Source organism: Tachyglossus aculeatus, chromosome 22, assembly GCF_015852505.1.
Source record: "Tachyglossus aculeatus isolate mTacAcu1 chromosome 22, mTacAcu1.pri, whole genome shotgun sequence".
NCBI lineage: Eukaryota > Metazoa > Chordata > Mammalia > Monotremata > Tachyglossidae > Tachyglossus > Tachyglossus aculeatus.
This window is the reverse complement of record NC_052087.1, coordinates 43,173,746-43,196,981: the sequence shown is the minus strand read 5'-3', so window position 1 is coordinate 43,196,981 and position 23,236 is coordinate 43,173,746. Positions and strand designations below refer to the sequence as shown.

Genomic DNA, 23,236 nt, shown 5'->3' with positions numbered 1-23,236 from the left:
CTCGTTATGGGCAGGGAACAAATCTACTAATTCTGCTGTATTGTACCCTCCCAAGCACTTAGCCCAGGGTTCTGCACTTAGTAAGTGCTCAATAAATACCACTGACTGTAAAGTTGTCGACCTCCCCATTCTACCCTACAGAACCAGCCGGCTTGAGGAGCTGGGGAGAAACAGGGTTAGCTGAGAGTCTCTTTGGCTCAAGAGGCTGTGGCAAGAGCCTGGGCTTTGGAGTCACAGTTCTAATCCTGGCTCCGCCACTTGTCAGCTGTGTGATTTTGGGCAAGTCACTTCACTTCTCTGGGCCTCAGTTACCTCATCTGTAAAATGGGGATGAGGACTGTGAGCCCCACGTGGGACAACCTGATCGCCTTGTAACCTCCCCAGTGCTTGGAACAGTGCTTTGCACATAGTAAGAGCTTAATAAATGCCAGTATTATTATTATTACTATCATCATCATCGGGGCACTTGGTAAGTGCTTACTAGGTGCCGGGCACTGTACTAAGCGCTGGGGTGTCTACAGGTTTTAATAATGACAATGGTATTTGTTAAGCGCTTACTATGTGCCAAGCACTGTTCTATGCTCTGGGGTAGATACAGGGCAATCAGGTTGTCCCATGTGGGGCTCACGGTCTTCATCCCCATTTTACAGATGAGGTCACTGAGGCACAGAGAAGTTAAGTGACTGGCCCAAACTCACACAGCTGATAAGTGGCGAGGTCGGGATTAGAACCCACGACCTCTGATTTCCAAGCCCGGGCTCTTTCCAGGGAGCCACGTTGTCACCTGTCTCCATGTTTTGTTTTATTGTCTGTCTCCCCCTTCTAGACTGTGAGCCCGTTGTTGGGTAGGGACCGTCTCTATCTGTTGCCGATTTGTACTTCCCAAGTGCTTAGTACAATGCTCTGCACACAGTAAGCGCTCAATAAACACGATTGATTGAATGAATGAATGAATGGCGTTCTTCGGCGATGGGGGGGAGGAGTGGGGCAAAGAGACGGCCATCAGCACCTACCAAGTCTGAGTCTCACCAGCACTGGGTTGGTGTCAACAAATCCCGGGCATCACCAGAAAGGGCAGGAGGGCCAAGAGAAAATCCGGAGATGGCTTCAGTTTTTCTGCTTGCTCTCCCCATCTCTTGACCCAGGTTTGAATCCTGCTCCTCCCCATGCCTGCTGGGTGACCCTGAGCAAACCGCTTTCCTTCTCTTTGCCTCAGTTTCTTCATCTGTAAAGGGAGGATTCAATACCTGTTCTCCATCCCTCTCAAATGGTGAGTCTAGTGTGGGCCAGGAACCGTGTCCTGTCTCCTTCGGGAGACGGGGCATCTACCCTAGTGCGCTGCACATAGTAAGTGCTTAATACACATTATTATTGTTGTTGAGCTCAAGAAGGGAAAGGGATGGTCTGATTATCTTATATTTGTCTCAGCATTTAGCACAGGGCTTTGTTCGGCACGGAGTGAGGGCTTATTTGTTTATATTAATACATTTATTTATATTAATGTCGGTCTCCCCATCTTCATCATCATCAATCGTATTTATTGAGCGCTTACTGTGTGCAGAGCACTGTACTAAGCGCTTGGAAAGTACAAGTTGGCAACATATAGAGAGAGTCCCTACTCAACAGTGGGCTCACAGTTTAAAAGGGGGAGACAGAGAACAAAACCAAACATACTAACAAAATAAAATAAATAGAATAGATATGTAGACTGTAAGCTCGCTGTGGGCTGGGGATGTGTCTGTTTATTGTTGTATTGTCTCTCTCTAGCACTAGGTATGATGCTCTGCACACAGTAAGCACTAAATAAATACGATTGAATGAATTAATACCATCATCATCTTTCTTATAATAGTAATAATGATAATAATAATGATGATGGCATTTGTTAAGCACTTACTATGTGCCAAGCATCGTTCTAAGCACTGGGGTAGATACTAGGTAATCAGGTTGTCCCACATGGGGCTCACAGTCTTAATCCCCATTTTACAGATAAAAGAACTGAGGCATAGAGAAGTGAAGTGTCTTGCCAGAGGTCACACAGCAGAGAAGTGGCGGAGCCAGGATTAGAACCCACAGCCTCTGACTCCCAAGCCCGTGCTCTTTCCACCACGCCACACTGCTTCTGTCTTATGCTTGTTGTGGGCAGGGAATGTGTCAACTCTGTTATAATGTACTCTCCCAGGTGCTTAGTACAGTGCTCTGCACACAGTAAGCGCTCAATAAACATGATTGGTTGACTGACTGATGATTACAAAAGGGAAGTAATTGGAGCCATTCATCAGTGTGCTACTCAATCCATCAAGTTTTTCAGAAAGAAATTTAATGCCATTGAAATAACGACCAGTATCTGTGGTTTGACTTTTGCCATTATCGCATAGATCAGATATGCAACAGTTGGTGCGAGTTAAATTCAGAAATATTTGGGGACTGACATTTACTTTGGTCCTGCCAGCAAAAATGATTAAAATAATCTAGTTTTTCAAATACGTTGTCGCGAAACTTCACTTCAGAGTTAAAAAACAAAATGGTATTTTCTCTCCGTTGTCGAGAGTTTACCCAACCAGGTCTAAATCCACAAGCCTCATCAGAGAGATTCATCCATTCATTCATTTAATCGTATTTATTGAGCGCTTACTGTATGCAGAGCACTGGACTAAGCGCTTGGGAAGTACAAGTCGGCAACTTATAGAGATGGTCCCTACCCAACAATGGGCTCATGGTCTAGTAGGGGGAGACAGACAACAAAACAAAACATGTGGACAGGTGTCAAGTCATCAGAATAAATAGAAATAAAGCTAGATGCACACCATTAACAAAATAAATAGAATAGTAAATATGTACAAGTAAAATAAATAGAGTAATAAATCATATATACAGGTGCTGTGGGGAGGGGAAGGAGGTACGGCGGGGGGGATGGGGAGGAGGAGAGGAAAAAGGGGGTTCAGTCTGGGAAAGCCTCCTGGAGGAGGTGAGCTCTCAGTAGGGCTTTGAAGGGAGGAAGAGAGCTAGATTGGCAGATGTGTGGAGGGAGGGCATTCCAGGCCAGGGGAAGGACGTGGGCCGCTCGATTAATTAGACCATCATAGTTCAGTGATAGGAAGGATTTTAGGAAGTCTTAAGAAGCAGCGTGGCTCAGTGGAAAGAGCCCGGGCTTTGGAGTCAGAGGTCATGGGTTCAAACCCCGGCTCCGCCAATTGTCAGCTGTGTGACTTGGGCAAGTCACTTGACTTCTCTGTGCCTCAGTTACCTCATCTGTAAAATGAGGATTAAGACTGTGAGCCCCCCTGTGGGACAATCTGATCACCCTGTAACCTCCCCAGTGCTTACAGCAGTGCTATGCACATAATAAGCACTTAATAAATGCCATCATTTAAGCACTTTTTCATAACACATCTTTGAGGTATTTGCTAATGGTTGTAAAGTACTTAGAAGGTAGGGAAGTGCCACATAAATACTTAGTATCTTTGTTATTACCTATTTGAATCCAGTCAACTTGGATACTTGTACAGGATACATACACAAAATGGCTTTATGCGTTCAAGAGAAAAAGAAAGGCTTTTTACATATTTATTGGCTTGATCTTTCTAATTTTTCAGTCAATCAATCATATTTATTGAACACTTACTGTGTGCAGAGCACTGTACTAAGCACTTGGGAGAGTACACTATAACAGAATTGGTAGTCACGTTCCTCGCTCACAGTGAGTTTATGGTCTAGAGGGGGATTTTTAACTCCCATTTGTTACAAGCCTGGCTCTCCTCCCCTTCCCCAATCGGCCACTGATTCAGGGAGGGTGACCCAGCCCTGAGGCAAATGGGAGCTAAAAAAGATAAAAGGCTCACACTAAGTAGCAATGGTTAAACAATATAGTATCCACCGAAAGCGTTAGAATTAAGCCACATCCTCAACTGGATCCCGGTGTGACTGGCTGCAGGTGCAGCAGCATGGACTAGTGGGCCTGAGAGTCAGAAGGACCTGGGTTCTAATCTCTGCTCCACCACTGTCTGCTGTGTGACCTTGAGCAAGACACCTCACTTCTCTGTGCCTCAGTTACCTCATCTACAAAACAGGGATTAAGATGGTGAGCCCTATGTGGGACTTGGACTGTGTCCAACCTGATTATCTTGTATCTACTCCGGCGCTTAGAACAGTGCCTGGCTCATAGTAAGCACTTAACAAATACCATCATCGTTATCATCAGGTGGAAAGTTTCTGAAATGGGGAAGACCTTGAGGGGTGAAGGGCTCCTGCTGCAAAAAGGAACTGGAGAATAATAATAATAGGATTTGTTATGTGCTTACTATGTGCCAAGTACCGTACTAAGAGCTGGGATATTCGCAGTACAATCAGATCAGCCACAGTCCTTCTCTTGCAAGGGGCTCACAGTCTAAAGGGAGGACAGGGATCGAATCCCCATTTCACAGATGAGGAAATGGAGGCCCAGAGACTTTAAGTGACTTGACCAAGGTCATCCAGCAGGCAAATACTGGGGCTGGGATTAGAACCCAGGTCTCCTGACTGCCAGACCTGGGCTCTCTCCACTGGCCAGCAGGGCCGGGCAGGGCAGGGTTGAGGTGGGGGTGAAAACAATCGGCCGAATGTATTTATTGAGCGTTTACTGGGTGCAGAGCACTGTACTAAAGTGCTTGAGAGAGTACAATATAACAAAATAACAGACTCATTCACTGTTCACAACGAGCTTACAGTCCAGAGGGTAAACTTACATGCTACCAATGGCAGTTAGGTTGGCATGACCAGAGGTGGTGGAAATGAACCAGAGAAGGGCTTTTTTATGGTATTTAAGTGCTTACGATGTGCCAAGCACTGTACTAAATGCTGGGGTTGATACAAGCTAATCAGATTGGACACAGTCCATGTCCTACATGAGGCTCACATTTTGCAGATGAGGTAACTAAGACACAGAAAAGTGACTTACCCAAAGTCACTCAGCAGATAAGTGGCAGGGCCAAGACTAGAACCCAGGTCCTTCTGACTCCCAGGCGCGGGCTCTATACACTAGACTAGACCTCGCTGAAAACAGTGGGAGGATGAGGGTCCACGCAGGTTCCTGCCGCTTTAGTTGCTCTGTCCCGCTAGAACCAGTGCTCCCTTGCAGGAAAGGGGTTGGGAGGCACCAACCCCAGGTGCCTCCCTACCCCAGCCTCCAGCCCCGCCAAGGGCCACGGCCGTTTGCCGGCTCTCACTGAAGCAGCGTGGCTCAAGAGGAGCAGCGTGGCTCAGTGGAAAAAGCACGGGCTTTGGAGTCTGAGGTCATGGGTTCAAAACCCAGCTCCGCCACTTGTCAGCTGTGTGACTTTGGGCAAGTCACTTAACTTCTCTGTGCCTCAGTTACCTAATCTGTAAAATGGGGATTAAGACCGTGAGCCCCTCCGTGGGACAACCTGATCACCTTGTAACCTCCCCAGCGCTTAGAACAGTGCTTTGCACATAGTAAGCGCTTAATAAATGCCATCATTATTATTGTTATTATTATCCCCACCGTAGAATGGGGAGGGATGGGCCGGGGCCATTTTGAAACCTTTCCGTGTGGCCCTTTCTAATTTAAATCAGTTTAGCAGCAGGTTGAGAGTCTCAATTCTCTCCATCACTCCCGCTCCGTCCTCAGATGCAGGGAACACTTCCCCGCTTTGCCAAACCTCCCATGTCCTGTGGCGAGTGGGGACCGTGGAGTCCGCCTCTTGGAAGTACCGGGGGTGACTAGAACCCAACCGGATGGATTATGTCATTTCTCATCAAAACTTCTCACCCACATGACATCATACTTACTAATCTTCCTGTGCGTATTCCCAGGGACGGGAGTCCGGTATTTCCGCTCTTCTGTGGTCGTTTTCCCCTTGGAGGAGAGCTGAGAATCCAAGGGTTAGGGCACGTCAGTCAAACAGTTGTGTTTATTGAGTGTTTACTGTGAGTAGAACATTGTACTAAGCTCTTGGAAGCGGGGCCTACCGAATAGAACATAGACCTAGGAGTCAGAAGGACCTGGGTTCTAATCCTGACCCCGCCACTCTCCTGCTGGGTGACTCTGGGCCAGTCACTTCACTTTTCTGGGCTTCAGTTACTTCACCTGTAAAATGGGGATGGAGACTGCACGCCCCATGTGGGACAGGGACTGACATACCCAATTTGCTTGTATCCACTTCAGCGCTTAGTACCGTGCCTGACACATAGTAAGTGCTTAACAAATACAATCGTTATTATTATATCACAGAGTTGGTAAACAAGCTCCCTGGGCACAAGCAGTTTACAGTCTAAAGGACTAAAAAAGCCTCTTCACATCTACTACCACATTGACCTGATTGACTGACTGAGTGTTTGAAAGTACATAGTAAAAAAAGGGCACATTCCCTTTCCACAAGGAGATTACCCTGTAAAGGGGGAGACAGGCACAAAAATAGCTGAGATTATTACTGAGCTCAGTGACTTTGCCGAATACTGTCTAGGGCTGGAGGCTGCAGAGATTAATCAACCAAACCATGGGCTTTGGAGTCAGAGATAACGGGTTCAAATCCCGGCTCCGCCAATTGTCAGCTGTGTGATTTTGGGCAAGTCACTTAACCTCTCTGTGCCTCTGTTACCTCATCTGTAAAATGGGGATTAAGTCTGTGAGCACCCCCTGTGGGACCTGATCACCTTGTAACCTCCCCAGTGCTTAGAACAGTGCTTTCCACATAGTAAGCGCTTAATAAATGCCATCATCATCATCATCATCAATCATATTTAGTGAGTGGTTCTGATTTGCAGAGCACTGAACTAAGCACTTGGGAAAGTACAAGATAACAGAGTTGGTAGGCACATTCCCTGTCCACAATGAACGTACAGCCTAGAGGGTGGCAGATACAGTCTATGAGGATGAAGACCCAGTGGTCCTGAACTTTTGAAGCCTGCAGAGTACAGTGTTCAAACTAAGCTCTTATTTTCAGCGTTTAAAACAGTGCTTGGCATATAGAGCGCTTAACAAAAACCATCATTATTATTTTCCCCCTTCTACCACATCTCCCCAGAGGGCATCGATTTTGAGGAAGTAGCGTGAACTAGTGGAAAAAGCACAGGCCTGGGAATCAGGGGCCCTGGTCTCTAATCCAAGCTCTGTCACTTGCTCACTGTGTGACTTTAGATAAGTTACTTCATTTCCCTGTGCCTCAACTTCCTCATCTGTACAATGGGGATTCAATACCTGTTCTCCCTCCCCATCAGGCTTGGAGTCTCATGGGGGACAGGGACTTGGTCCAACCTGATTATCTTATACCTGCCCCAACACCTAGTACAGCGCATGACATATCATAAATGAGTAACAAACACCATCATTATTTTATTATATTGTTGTTATTAATATTAAGAAACTAAAACATTACTGTTTGAGGTTGTTTTCTGGCAAAACCTTGAATCCTAAAAATCTGAAAATAATGAATCTCTTTTAATCGGTCCTAATGAATATGAACAAGTTGGATTTAGACTAGACGGTGAGCTCATTGTGGGCAGAGAATGTGTCCGTTTGTTGTTATATTGTGCTCCCCCAGCAATTAGTGCAGTGCTTTGCACATGGGAAGTGCTCAATAAATATGACTGAATGAATGATCAAGTTGTGAAATAATCTGGCCTAGTGGAAAGAGGACGAGCCTGGAAGTCAGAAGGACCTGTGTTCTAATCCCAGCTCTGCCGCTTGTCTGCTGGGTGACCTTGGGTAAGTCACTTCATTTCTCTCTGCCTCAGTTACCTCATCTGTCAAATGGGGATTAAGACTGTGAGCACCATGTGGGTCTGTGTCCAACCTAATTATCTTATAATATAATGATGGTATTTCTTAAGTGCTTACTATGTGCAAAGCACTGTTCTATGCACTGGGGGGATCCAGGGTCATCAGGTTGTCCCACATGGGGCTCACAATCCTTATCCCCATTTTACAGATGAGGGAACTGAGGCCCACTTGCCCAAAGTCACACAGCCGGTAAGTGGCGGAGCTGGAATTAGAGCCCACGACCTCTGACTCCCAAGCCCGGGCTCTTTCCACTGAGCCACACTGTATCTACCGCAGCGCTTAGAACAGCGCCTGGCACATAGTAAGGGCCTAACAAATACCACGGGAAAAAAATGATCAGTCTTCCTTACCTTAAACAGGATGTACAGGATGTACAAAAGGATTCCAAAACCATAGATGGGGATGATCTGACCCACAAGACCTCTGCCGCTGGTGCTCCCCCCACCTCCTCCGCCGCCACCTCCTCCTCCTCCTCCCTTGGCCTTCGCGACGGCCTCGGCCAGATGAGATCTTGGGAAGTGGCCAGCCGGGGTCCGGCCCGTCGTGGGCACATGCTGGCGCATCACGGGAGGAAAGCGACCAGGTTTCCCTGAGGAGAGAAGAACAGCCCGTCACTTCCACCCTTCCCGAATCAGGAGGACGCGGGTCTGAGTTTGAGCTCTGCCACTGACCCGTTGTGTGACTTTGGGCAAGTCACTTAGCCTCTCTTTACCATAGTTTCCTCATCTGCAAAATGGGGAGAATGATACCTGCCTTTCTAAGCATCTCCAAGGGTTGTTGGGAGGAAAAAGTTGAGGTAATATGAGAGTGCTTTGGGAAGAAAGTACTGTACAAAAACAAAGATATTACTTCCACTGTTCTGTTTCCACTGTGTGGAAACCTTTTTGAGGTTTGAGTTAAAACCTGCTGCCGAGGATCTTACAATCTAGCAGATTAATACCACCTCTGGAGTGGGGCACTGGTTAGACTCTGAGGTCGTTGGTAAGATGGTGCCATCTCTTAGCTATGTCACCACTGATGAACAAATTGGTGGCTTCCCTTCACCAATCGCAAAGATTTTGATTCCTGAAAGTGTTTGCACCTAGCAAGATCATGGGCTTTATTAAAATGGTATTTATTAAGCATTTACTAAGTACCAGGCACTGTTCTAAGCACTGGGGAAGATACAAGGTAATCAGGTTGGACACAGTCCAGGTCCTACATGGGGCTCAGTCTTAATCTCCATTTTACGGACGAGGGAACTGAGGCACAGAGAGGCTTGTGGGACACAGGGGGCCTGCAACATCAGGTGAAATTCAAGCTTTATGAAAAACAAATGAAAAAGCAATCTAAGCTTAATGGAAGTTGGCTACCCTCTGACTCCAGCCCTAGAATTACCTTGTGCTTCTTCAATCAATCATATTTATTGAGCGCTTACTGTGTGCAGGGCACTGTACTAAGCACTTGGGAGAGGACAATATAATGGAGTTGGCAGACGGTGAATGATTGATGGGAGAAACGAAGCAGCAAGCAGCCCCATTTCACAGATGGAGAAACTGAAGTTGAGGGTGAGGCAGAGCGTGAGGGCAAAGAGGGGCAGAGACTGTAGGATTGAAAAGGGACCAACTTCTAATAGCTAACTGGTCACAAAGCCACCACTCTCAGCCTTTTCAGCCCTGTTTATAGACTCTTGGGTCACCTCAGAGACCAAGGTTGAGAAGCAGCAGGGTGTAGTGGACAGAGCACGAGCCTGGGAGTCGAAGGTCATGGGTTCTAATTCCAGCTCCACCACTTGTCTGCTGTGTGACCTTAGGTAAGTGACTTCACTTCTCTGTGCCTAGTTACCTCATCTGTAAAATGGGGATTGAGACTGTGAGCCCCACATGGGACAGGGATTGTGTCCAACCCGATTTACCTGAATCCACCCCAGCGCTTAGTACAGTGCCTGGCACAGAGTAAGCATTTAACAAATACCACAAGTCTGGCTCGGAATCCCTTGGAGGCTGACGTCTCCATCGCACCCGTGAAGTAAGGACCCATGTTCACACTGTGAGTCAGTGAATGAACTGGAATTAGGACCAAGAGGTCTGAATCCCAGCCCTGTTCTCTAACACTACACTGGTGGTCCCCAATGGGTGAACCAAAGGATGACTTGGGAACCTCCTCCTTGGGTTCCAAAAGTCTTGGAAGGCTGCCATCTTCGATTGGAGGGTATCCCCAGGGGTTCACACCCTCACTCAGGAGAGGGCCCATGTGCTGTCAATGCACCTGAGAATAATAATAATAATAATAATTGTGGTATTTGTTAAGTGGTTACTAAATATCAGGCACTGTACTATGCGCTGGGGTAGATACAAGATAATCAGGTTTGACACAGTCCCTGTCCCACATAGGGCTCACAGTCTTAATCCCTATTTGACAGAGAGGGCAACTGAGGCACAGAAAAGTAAAGTGACTTGCCTAATGTCCCACAGCAGACAAGTGGCAGAACTGGGATTAGAACCCTGATCCATCTGATTCCGAGGCCTGTGCTCTATCCACTAGGCCACACTGCTTCAGCTGGTGAACACCAAGTCCCCATTATCAAGGGTTCCTGGCCAGGAGGAAGGAGGAAGCAACAACAAGCTCACAAACTGGGTGTGCCCCTATCCAAAAGAAGTTGGGCAGTGGGGCACCTTCTCCAATAACCCCGCCCTGAGTTCTTCCATCTATATAGTGTAGGGGTTCAGCCATGAGTGGTACAGCCAGGGCCCCGACTGGAGAGGTGGGTAGAGGAGAGAAGGTTACTTGCTTCACCATCACATCACTTCTATCCTTAGTTATGGTTCAATGCCCTAAGTCTATGTTTTCCAGTTGCTCACAAAATGGTACATTCTAACCCACGTAAAAAAGCCAGTCAAAGTCATCTCTAACGGTCAATTTCTAATGAAATATGTATTATCCATGGAATCAGAAATGGGGATAAATGATTCCATTTACTACCTCTTATTGAAGTTGGATGCAAGGCCAAAAATGACCTCAGAGACGTTACTTTTTTTTCTGGAATCCTCATTTATAACTGTTAAAGATTTTGTTTTAGGAAATGAAATATGCACTTAGGTTAAGAGAGCCGCTGAATCTGCATACAGATTTACTGATAAGGCCTTAAAAAGCAAGATCCCTTTTTCCCTTGTGCCCTGCATAAATATTGATGATCCCAAATTACTTCCCATAACAGTAAGGGGTTTGTCAAAACTTCTAAAACTCACTGAGAACCACAGGTGACGAAGCACTCTCCTTATTCGATGTGATTCTCGTAACTTCATGTCTGTCTATTATGTTGTCTGAATTCTTATATCTCTGAGAATGTAAAGCTCTGTATAATTTTACCACATGGAGTTGCTTGCCTTCATTTTTAATAAATACACCCCCCCAACACACACACACACACAATTATAAAGGTAAAGGTAAAAGCTTTTTTCCTTAGAGTTGCATTTATATGAAGTTTCTTCAGTATCAAATCCCATGTCTTTTTTTTTGTTTGCTCTTTGCTAGCTCCTACAGTTCTTACAGTTTGTGATCCTAAGTGAATGTGTTTTCTCTCATATTAGTGGCTATTAGAGTGAAGGAGTCATCTATATTTTTACTGAATCTCTGTTACGTTCCCTCTGATCCTTCTAATATGTACCACCAATCAATCAACCATTCAATCTTATGCATGTGAGTGGAGTGAAGGCCTCCTCCAGGAGGCCTTCCCAGACTGAGCCCCCTACTTCCTTTCCCCTTCGTCCCCCTCTCCATCCCCCCGTCTTACCTCCTTCCCTTCCCCACAGCACCTGTATATATGTTTGTACATATTTATTACTCTATTTATTTACTTTACTTGTACATATCTATTCTATTGATTTTATTTTTTTAATATGTTTGGTTTTGTTCTCTGTCTCCCCCTTCTAGACTGTGAGCCCACTGTTGGGTAGGGACTGTCTCTATATGTTGCCAACTTGTACTTCCCAAGCGCTTAGTACAGTGCTCTGCACACAGTAAGCGCTCAATAAATACGATTGATTGATTGATTGATTGTGCAAAGCACTGAAATAGGTGGTTGAGAGAATATAACAGCAGCAAAACACTTCCTGTCTTCAGGGACCTTAGTCTAGTGGTAATAATTGTGGTTATTTGTTAAGGGCTTACTATGTATCAAGTGCTGGGGGAGGTGCAAGCTAATCAGATATTAACACATGGGGCTCAGAGTCGAGGAAGGAGAACAGCTATTTCATCCCCATTTTATGGATGAGGAAACTGAGGCACAGAGAAGTTCAGCGACTGCCAAAGGCCTCACAGCAGAACCTCAGCCCTCTGGATCTCAGGCCTGTGCTCTTTCCACTGACTATGCAACTTCAAAATAACAGAGGAGAGGGGTCAGATGGGCAAAAATAATTTACAAATAGAGGTAGCGGGGGGGAAAACCAAGGGGATTACAGGAAGTAGCACATGTCAGGATGAAACACCAGAATAAAAAATTGGCTGTACAATTTTATATATATATATATTTTCATATATACACATAAAGGCTGAGGATGACTGTACACATATAAGGGTTAAGGCTGTTTGTTGGGTTATGCTATTTGAAATGTTGGGAATTAATCGGGGATCGCTTAACTTGACGAGGTGGGATTTCTAAAGGGCTTTGAAGATGGGAAGACCAATGATCGGCTGGATTTGAAGGGGAAGTTCAATCAATCAGTGGCATTTATTGAGCGCTTACTACATGCAGAGCACTGTACTAAGCACTTGGGAGAGTACAACAGAATTAGCAGACACATTCCCTGCCCTTAACGAGCTTACAGTCTAAAGGGGGAGAGAGAATAATTTATACTATGTAATTTAAAGTTACGCACAAAGTGCTGTGGGGTTGGTGGTGGGTCGAATATCAAATGTCCAAAGGTCACATATCCAAGCACATAGATAACGCATAAGGGAAGGAAGGGAAGTTCACCTTTCTTTCAAGGACCTAGCTACTATCAATCAATCAATCATATTTATTGAGTGCTTACTGTGTGCAGAGCACTGTACTAAGCGCTTGGGAAGTACAAGTTAGCAACATATAGAGACAGTCCCTACCCAACAGTGGGCTCACAGCCTAAAAGCTACTAGCTACTAGCTACTAGCTACTTGTAGCTACTAGCTACTAGCTACTTAGCCAACCAATCAATTGTATTTATTGAGTGCTTACTGTGGCACTAAGTGCTTGGGAGAGTACAATATAATCAATCGTATTTATTGAGCGCTTACTGTGTGCAGAGCACTGTACTAAGCGCATGGGAAGTACAAGTTGGATATAAGAGTTGATACATTCCCTGCCCACTAAGACGTTATAGTATAGAGGGAGCTTAATGTCTCCTGGGGAAGTCTTTCTAGACTAGAAATTAGGACTTTTAAAAATGAGAAAAATACAGCTGGAATTTAGAAATTTAAACAAGCCGAGTGGAAATTGAGAGGAACACTTATACACAGAACCTGGAGAGTGCTTTATTGTCCCTTGGCTCCTGAAGGAGAAAGAGCCTAATTCAGCTAGTAGAAGGGCAAAAAAACAAACAAAAAAACATGCCCCTTGTCTCATAAGGATGTCGGGAAATAAGCCTCACAACGCCTTTAAGATTCTTGGAGATTTCTGTCTGACAGGTGCTTTTTAAATGCAAAATTTTTGGCTATGAAGAGCTCTAGAAAAGGTTGCATAGGCCAATTTGCTCAAAAATACATTTGAGGAATGACAGCATTTGGTAGAGTTACCTAGGTGTCCTCGTTCCTACAACTTTCATCACCGCAGTCATTGACTGTGACGAGTTTTTGGTACATTCCAAATATTAGGTTTTGAGCTGAAAGTCCTGGTTTCTGGATTCCCCTCCATTCCCAGGGCCCTGGTCTCAGCCAGAAGAGTTCAGGAAAGCAGTGCCCCTGGGCATGTGTCCATAAAGATTAATCCCTTCAAGTCTGACATCCAAACCATAGCCTCGACTGCTTCCCAACAGATTTTTGGGCCCCTTTTCAAGTTGGCTTTAAATGAGAACCTGCCCAAAAGACAGTAATGCAATGTTGCAGCACTGGAAGTTGGATTTGGGGAGATGGAAACATTTACTTATATACATATTTTATAAAATGGAATTTGACCAGGTACTAATTCTTCTTTGAAAACACACTGACTTGATACTTTGTTTTTATCAAAATTGTTCTTACCAGATCATCGAGGCTCGCGGCAAACTTCATGGACTTTTGAGGCTGAAACATTTTTCTTCATTAAATCAATCAGTCAATTGTATGTGCTGTTTACTGTTCATTCAATCATATCTATTGAGGGCTTACTGTGTACAAAGCACTGTATTAAGCACTTGGGAGAGTACAATATAAGAGTTGGAAGACACATTGCTTGCACACAAGTTTACTTAAATGCCTCTTCTGCTTTAAAAACAAAAAAGACCAATGTACTTAGCCTGAAAAGTCTACATCTTAGTTGGCCAGACTGCAGTGACAAGCTTTTTTTTTTTTTTAATGGTATGTCAAGTACTTACTTTATGCCAGGAAGTATACTAAGCGCTGGGTGGATACAAGCAAATCAGGTTGGACACAGTCCCTGTCCACAAAGGGCTGTCTTAACCCCCATGTTACAGGTAAGGTAACTGAGGCACAGAGAAATGATTTGCCCAAGTTCACTCAGCAGACAAGTGGCAGAGATGGGATTAGAACTCAGGTCATTCTGACTCCTAGGCCTGAGCTCTATCCACTAGACCTCGCTGCTTCTCCCTGGGCCCCCACACCCTTATTCATTGATTGCAAGCCCCTTGAGGGGCAGGGACGTGGCCTCGTCCCCACCTGTGTACCCTTTCCCAGAGCTCAGTACATGCTCTGCGCAAAGCAGGCACTCAACAAATACCCCCGATTGATTACTTCTGCTTTACCACCTTTGCCTATCTCCCCCATTCGATTAGAAATCCCTTGAGGAGCCAAGCATGGTTCTTCTGAAATTGCTCTCAGGGTCTTGAAGGTAACTTCTGGACAAAACCTGGTTCCTGTTCTGAAGGAGTCTTTACCCTCGTGCCCAGAGTCTATACCCAAAGATGGCCGCTTGTGAAGAATGGGCCGGCTCCACTTGGGTCCCACGATGCGTCATCAGTCCCGGTCCCTCCATGGCTTTAGATGACTTTTCCCCCCAAAGCTCACTGGGTGTGGCTTTCTGTTTGCCCTTATTCTGTGCCACCCTCTGGTAAACTTCTCTTCCACCGCCTCAGGAACTTCCTCCCACTCACCACCCTTCTGCCCTAAACCTTCCTTCCAATGGCCTTCCCTTGCCCAGAAGCAGCAGTAGTAAAGGTATTCATTGAGTATTCTCCATACCAAATGCTTGAGAAAGCACTCTTTTGAATGGTATTTGTTACGCGCTTACTATGTGCCAGGCACTGTTTTAAGCGCTGTGTTTTGCAAACGGTAAGCGCTCAATAAGTATGACCGAATGACTGAATGAATCGGGTAGATACAAGGTAATCCAGTTGGACTCAGTCCCTGTCCCACATGGGGCTCACAGATTTAATCCCCATTTTACAGCTGAGGGAACTGAGGTACAGATAAATTAAGTGTCTTGCCCAAGGTCACACAGCAGACAAATAAATGGAGGCCACTACTCCCTCCTACAGACTATGGGTCCCATGTGGGGCAGGGACTGTCCAACCTGATTAACTTATATCTACCACAGTGCTTAGAACAGTGCTTGACACACAGTAAGCACTTTAAGATTTTCGTGGGGAAACCCCTCCCCCTCACCAGATTTACGGCATTTATTATGCCCTTATTATGTGCTAAGCACTAGGGTAAATACAAGTTTATGAGATCTGAAACAATCTCTGCTGCAGGCAGGGAAAGAGTCTACCCACTCTTCTGTACTGTATTCTCTCAAGTGTTTAGTACAGTGCTCTGTGCACAGTAGGCACTCAATAAATAAAATTGATTGATTGAAAGGGCTCATGATCCATCTTATCCCCATTTTACAGATGAGGAAACTGATGCCCAGAGTCATTAAATGACTTACCCAGGGTCATTGGCAGAGCTGGGACTCAAACTTGTGTCTTCTGATTCCCAGTCCCTGCTCCGTACCAACAGGGAGCATACATTTTAATTGGGGGGGGGGGGGAGACACATAAAAATATTTACAAAATCAGGTAATCACGAGTCAAAGAAAGTCTACTGACAGCCCCTCTCATCAGGCTCCCAACTCCCCAAACTATCTAAAAATAACCCAGTGGTCCATCTCGCCATCTCTTGGCAATTTTCGGCTTCAAATCACTTTACAGGTATTTAAATACCGTAGCAGCCAGAAAGAATCAACACACTTCCAAGACTGTCTTAAAGCCAGAATCTCACCAATGAGACTTCGGTATGTAGTGATACGGGCTCCCTCGGAATGAATTAGGAAGTTACTACATACAGCGTGGCTTAGTGGAAAGAGCACAGGCTTGGGAGTCAGAAGTTGTGGGTTCTAATCCCGGCTCCGCCCCTTGTCTGCTGTGTGACTTTGGGCAAGTCACAACTTCTTTGGGCCTCAGTTACCTCATCTATAAAATGGGGATGAAGACTATGAGCCCCACATGGGACAATCTGATCACCTTGTATCCTCCCCAGCGCTTAGAACAGTGCTTTGCACATAGTAAGCGCTTAACAAATGCCATCATTATTAATATCCAGGGATAAAGAAAAAGGTGTTTGTCAAATGAGCTGTAAATTAAACTCCTGGGTGGTTTGAACGGTTCTTAGGTATACCATCATGTGTTAAGAAGCAGTTGTAACATTATAATTATTCAATTCCGCAAATGTATGATTTGCTTGAAAATAACTAAACACCATTAAAGATGACATAAAAAAGAACAAAACCAAATAATGTAGATGACTCAAATCAACTTTATTTCACATAAAACAGAATAGAAATGTGGCACGTACAAAATGGCAAGAACCTCGGCCCTGAAACAGTTCAGGATTCATGAGTGACACAGAAATATCATGACTGGATGGTCTGACACAGGTGATGGATTAAAAAAAAAACAAAACAAATGCACCTTAACAAAAGTGAAGTTGGTAACCCCAGGGGGTTGAATATTGGGAGTCTGGCGAAGAGGTGGGGATTTGGGTAGGAGTCATCACTGGGTTAAGTTTGTTGTGAAAGTTTCCATATGAGGGCTCCAAAATCTGACTGGGGCAGGACAATACCTGAGACCTATCCCTAAGGGGGTATAATTGGCAGAAATAATCCAATTCTACCTGAGGCAGCATGGTCTAGAAGAAAGAGCTCAGTCTGGGAGTCAGAAAACCTGGCTCTGCCAGGTGGCTGCTGTATGACCTTGGGCAAATCACTTCACTTCTCTGTGCCTGTTTCCTCATCGGTGAAATGGGAATTCAATATCTGGACTTCTCTTTAGACTGAGACACCCATGTTGGGCAGGGAACTGTGTCTGACCTGATGATCTTGTGTCTACCTCATCGCTCAGCCCAGTGCTTGGTACATAGCAAGACCTTAAATAACACTATTAAATAACACCATTATTATATTATTGCAATTGAGGACCCATGAGAAGGGCAATAGAGGAGAAGCAGCATGGCCTAGTGGCTCAAGCATGGGCCTGGGAGTCAGAAGGACCCGGGTTCTAATCCCAGCTCTGCCACTTGTCAGCTGTGTGACCACGGACAAGTCACTTCACTTCTCTGTGCCTCAATTACCTCATCCGTGAAATGGGGATTAATCCTGTCACTTGGACTGTGTCCATCCCAATCTATCTTTTATGATGGTGATGATGGCACTTGATAAGTGCTTATTATGTGCCCAACACTGTTCTAAGCGCTGGGGTAGATACCAGGTAATCAGGTTGTCCCACATGGGGCTCACAGTCTCAATCCCCATTTTACAGATGAGGTAATTGAGGCTCAGAGTAAAAGTGACTTGCTCCAAGTCACAAAGCTGATAAGCGGCAGAGCCAGGATTAGAACCTACGACCTGTGACTCCCAAGCCCGTGCTCTTTCCACTAAGCCATGATGCTTAGTACAGTGGCTGGCACATAGTAAAGGCTTAAAAAATGCCATTAAAAAATATACCATTATTATATTGTCACAAGTGAGGACCTGATCGGCCTGACCGGACTCTAGGGCTCCGGTTTCAATCGATCATTTCACTTCATCCATTCATTCAATTGTACTGATTAAACACTTACCATACGCAGACCACTTTATTAAAGCGCTTGGGAAAGCACAATACAGCAGTAAGGAGGAACAATCCCTGCTCCAAACGTTAATGCAAGAAGCAGTGGCAAGAGCTCGGGCTTGCGAGTCAGAGGATGTGGGTTCTAATCCCGGCTCCGCTACTTGTCTGCTCTGTGACCATGGACAGGTCACTTCACTTCTCTGAGCCTCAGTGACCTCATCTGTAAAATGGAGACTAAGACTGGGAGTCCTCTGTGGGACAACCTGATTACCTTGTACCTACCCTGCCGCGCGTCACTGCCCCAACCTGTTCCCTTGGCCCTACCCCCCTCTCCCTGCCCCATAGCACTTGTGTATATATGGACCTATCTATAATTCTATTTATTTTTATTGATGCCTGTTTACTTGTTTTGATATCTGTCTCCACACTTCTAGACTGTAAGCCTGGTGTGGGCAGGGATTGTCTCTCTTTATAGCTGAATTGTACTTTCTAAGTGCTTAGTAATAGCTCAATAAATACGATTGAATGAATGGATACCCCAGCGCTTACTACAGTGCTCTGCACACAGTAAGCACTCAATAAATACAATTGAATAAATGAATGAATACCTTAGTGCTTAGAATAGTGCTTGGCACATAGTAAACGCTTAACAAATACCATAATTATGTTGGGTAGGGACCGTCTCTATATGTTGCTAACTTGTACTTCCCAAGAGCTTGGTACAGTGCTCTGCACACAGTAAGTGCTCAATAAATACAATTGAATGAATGAATGAATTATTATAAATAATGATTTTCGCCTTCCGTCTCGAGTCTGCTCCCCGCCAGCTGGGGGTCCCGGGCGCTGAGGGAGGCGCATGGGAGGAGCACTGGAGGAGCATAGATGTATGAGGTCCTGGGTTCGATCCCCAGCAACTCCAATTTCTTCCCGTTTACTTGTTTTGATGCCTGTCTCCCCCCTTCTAGACTGTAAGCCCATTGTGGGCAGGGATTGTCTTTTCATTGCTGAACTGTACTTTCCAAGTGCTTAATACAGTGCTCTGCAAAGCACTGGGAGCTCTACAACCTCGGAGTCAGAGGTTGTGGGTTCTAATCCCAGCTCCACCACTTGTCAGCTGTGTGACTTTGGGCAAGTTGCTTCACTTCGCTGTACCTCAGTTATCTCATCTGTAAAATGGGGATGATGGCTGTGAGCCACATGTGGGACAACCCGATTACCTTGTATCTATCCTGGTGCTGAGAGCAGTGCTTGGTGCATAGTAAGCACTTAGTACCATTAGATAAGCAGCATGGCTTGGTGGCAAGAGCACAGGCTTGGGAGTCAGGGGTCATGGGTTCTAACCCTGACTCCACAGCTTATCAGGTGTGTGACTTTGAGGAAGTCACTTCACTGGGCCTCATTTACCTCACCTATAAAATAGGGATTAATACTAATAATGGCATTTGTTAAGAGCTTACTACGTGCCAAATACTGTTCTAAGCATTGGGGCAGATATAGGGTAATCAGGTTGTCCCACGTGGGGCTCACGCTTTTTAATACCAATTTTATACTGGAGGTCACTGAGGCCCAGAGAAGTGAAGTGACTTGCCCAAGGTCACACAGCAGACAAGTGGCAGGGCCGGGATTAGAACGCACATTCTCTGACTCCCAAGCCCGGGCTCACCCTTAGCTTCAAGGCTGTCCATCACCTCGCCCCCTCCTACCTCACCTCCCTTCTCTCCTTCTCCAGCCCAGCTCACACCCTCCGCTCCTCCGCCGCTAATCTCCGCACCGTGCCTCGTTCTCACCTGTCCCGCCGTCTGCCCCCGGCCCACGTCATCCCCCGGGCCTGGAATGCCCTCCCTCTGCCTATCCGCCAAGCTAGCTCTCTTCCTCCCTTCAAGGCCCTACTGAGAGCTCACCTCCTCCAGGAGGCCTTCCCAGACTGAGCCCCCTCCTTCCTATCCCTCTCCTCCCCCTCGCTTTACCTCCTTCTCCTTCCCACTCCACCTGTATATATATATATATATATCTCTGTACGAATTTATTACTCTATTTATTTTACCTGTACATATCTATTCTATTTATTTTGTTAGTATGTTTTGTTTTGTTCTCTGTCTCCCCCTTCTAGACTGTGAGCCCACTGTTGGGTAGGGACCGTCTCTATATGTTGCCAACTTGTACTTCCCAAGTGTTTAGTACAGTGTTCTGCACACAGTAAGCGCTCAATAAATACAATTGAATGAATAAATGAATGAATGAATACTGAGAGCCCCAATGTGGGACAACCTATTGACCCTGCATCTCCCCTGGTGCTTAGAACAGTGCTTGGCACATAGGAAGCGCTTAATACCATCATTATTAAATACGACTGAATGAATGAGTTAATGAATGACCTCCTCCAGGAGGCCTTCCCAGACTGAGCCCCCCTTTTCCTCTCCTCCTCCTCCCCTCCCATCGCCCCCACTCCCTCTGTTCTAGCCCCTTCCCCTCCCCACAGCACTTATGTATACTTGTACATGTTTATTACTCTACTTTATTAATGATGTGTATGTAGCTATAATTCTATTTATTTTGATGGTACTGACTTATGTTTACTTGTTTTGTTTTTCTGTCTGTCTCCCCCTTCTAATAATAATAATAATGATGGCATTTATTAAGCGCTTACTATGTGCAAAGCATTCATTCATTCGTATTTATTGAGCACTCACTGTGTGCAGAGCACTGTACTAAGCGCTTAGGAAGCACAAGTTGGCAAGATATAGAGACGGTCCCTACCCAACAGCGGGCTCACAGTCTAGAAGAACTGCTCCAGAAGCACTGTTCTAAGCGCTGGGGAGGTTACAAGGAGATCAGGTTGTCCCACGGGGCGCTCACAGTCTTCATCCCTATTTTACAGATGAGGTAACTGAGGCCCAGAGAAGTGAAGTGACTTGCCCAAAGTCACAAAGCTGACAATTGGCGGAGCCGGGATTTGAACCCATGACCTCTTACTCCAAAGCCTGGACTCTTTCCACTGCACCCCGCTGCTTCTAGACTGTGAGCCCGTTGTTGGGTAGGGACCGTCTCTATATGTTGCCGACTTGTACTTCCCAAGCACTTAGTAGTGTTCTGCGCTCAATACACGCGGATGAATGAGTGAATGAATGAGTGAATTCATTCAATCGTATTGAGCGCTTACTGTGTGCAGGGCAATGGACTAACCGCTTATGAGTGAGTGAATGAACGAATGGTGAATGACTGAGTGAATGAGGGAATGAATGAGGGAATGAGTGACTGAGTGAATGAACTGAGTGATGACTGAGTGAGTAAATGAGTGAATGAATGAGTGACTGAGTGAATGAATGAATGAGGGAGTGAATAACAATAACAATAATGATGGCATTTGTTAAGCGCTTACTATGTGCAAAGCACTGTTCTAAGCGCTGGGGGGGATACAGTGTGATCAAGTTGTGCCACGGGGGGCTCACAGTCTTAATCCCCATTTTTACAGATGAGGTAACTGAGGCTCAGAGAAGTTAAGTGACTTGCCCAAGGTCACACAGCAGACTTGTGGTGGAGCAGGGATTCGAACCCATGACCTCTGACTCCAAAGCCCGGATTCTTTCCACTGAGACATGCTGCTTCTAGACTGTGAGCCTGTTGTTGGGTAGGGACCGTCTCTATATGTTGCCGACTTGTACTTCCCAAGCACTTAGTAGTGTTCTGCGCTCAATAAACACGGTTGAATGAGTGAATGAATGAGTGAATTCATTCAATCGTATTTATTGAGTGCTTACTGTGTGCAGGGAACTGGACTAACCGCTTATGAGTGAGTGAATGAACGAATGGTGAATGACTGAGTAAATGAGGGAATGAATGAGGGAATGAGTGACTGAGGGAATGAGTGACTGAGGGAATGAATTGAGTGATGACTGAGTGAGTAAATGAGTGACTGAATGAGTGAATGAATGAGTGACTGAGTGACAGTGAATGAATGAGGGAGTGAATGAGTGAATGAATGAATGAGTGAATGAATGAGTGAATGACTGAGTAAATGAGTGAACGAATGAGCGAGTGAATGAATGAGTGAATTCATTCAATCGTATTTACTGAGCGCTTACTGTGTGCAGGGCACTGGACTAACTGCTTATGAGTGAGTGAATGAACGAATGGTGAATGACTGAGTAAATGAGTGAATGAATGAGTGAATGAATGAGGGAATGAATGAGGGAATGAATTGAGTGATGACTGAGTGAGTAAATGAGTGAATGAATGAGTGACTGAGTGAATGAATGAGGGCGTGAATGAGTGACTGAGTGAATGAATGAGTGAATGACTGAGTGAGTAAATGAGTGAATGAATGAGTGAGTGACTGAGTGAATGAATGAGCGAGTGAATGACTGAGTAAATGAGTGAATGAATGAGCGAGTGAATGAGCGAGTGAATGAATGAGTGAATGACTGAGTAAATGAGTGAATGAATGAGTGAATGACTGAGTAGATGAGTGAATGAGTGAATGAGTGACTGACTGAATGAATAAGCGCTTAGTACAGTGCTAAGCACTTAGTATAGTGCTCTGCACACAGTAAGCGCTCAATAAATACGATTGATGATGAGTGAATGACTGAGTAAATGAGTGAATGAATGAGTAAATGAGTGACAGTGAATGAATGAGTGAATGACTGAGTTAGTAAACAAGTGAATGAATGAGTAAATGAGTGAATGAATGACTGAGTGAGTAAATGAGTGAATAAGTGAGTGGGTGAACGAATGAGTGAAGGAAGGGCCGAAGCCGAGGGGCGGGGCCTCTTACCCTCGGGCGTCGCGTCCCGCTTCCTCCCTTGGGGCAGGAAGGCCCTGGGCAGCAGCAGCGAGGCGCACAAGACGAGGCCCGACACCAGGGCCACCTTCTGCACCGCCGAATACGCCATCGCCTCACCGCCCGCCCGGCCGACCGCGCGCGCGGCCTCCTCAGCCCGTCCCGCCCCGCCCCGCCCGGCGGAACCGGAAGTCCCCTTCGGCCCCGCCCAATCGGCAGGCCGCGACGGCGCGGCGCTCGGGACAAACCAGCGCGGACGGCCGCTTCGCCTTCGCCCCGGCGGGAGGGGCGCTAGCGCAGGCCACGTGGGAGCTGCCCGTGCCGTCCTCGCCTCAGGCAGGCAGACAGTTAGTCAGTCAGTCATCCCTTAAAAGCCCTACTGAGAGCTCACCTCCTCCAGGAGGCCTTCCCACGCTGAGCCCCCTCCTTCCTCTCCCCCATCCCCCTCCCCCCCCCGCCTTACCTCCTTCCCCTCCCAACAGCACC

General features: G+C 45.9%; 1 protein-coding gene across 2 annotated transcripts in view; it reads right to left on the bottom strand.

Moving 5' to 3' along the window:
- RIC3 (RIC3 acetylcholine receptor chaperone) overlaps positions 1 to 22,870 on the bottom strand; it is a 30,825-nt gene extending 7,955 nt beyond the window's left edge. For both annotated transcript variants that reach the window (XM_038764509.1, XM_038764510.1), the window contains exons 1-3: positions 22,745 to 22,870; positions 8,128 to 8,366; positions 5,788 to 5,866 (exon numbers count right to left, since the gene is read on the bottom strand). In XM_038764509.1, coding sequence (XP_038620437.1) covers positions 5,788 to 5,866; positions 8,128 to 8,366; positions 22,745 to 22,862 — 436 coding nt within the window. In that variant the 5' untranslated portion in view covers positions 22,863 to 22,870. The remainder of the gene's footprint in view (positions 1 to 5,787; positions 5,867 to 8,127; positions 8,367 to 22,744) is intronic.
- Between the last annotated feature and the right edge of the window lie 366 nt (positions 22,871 to 23,236).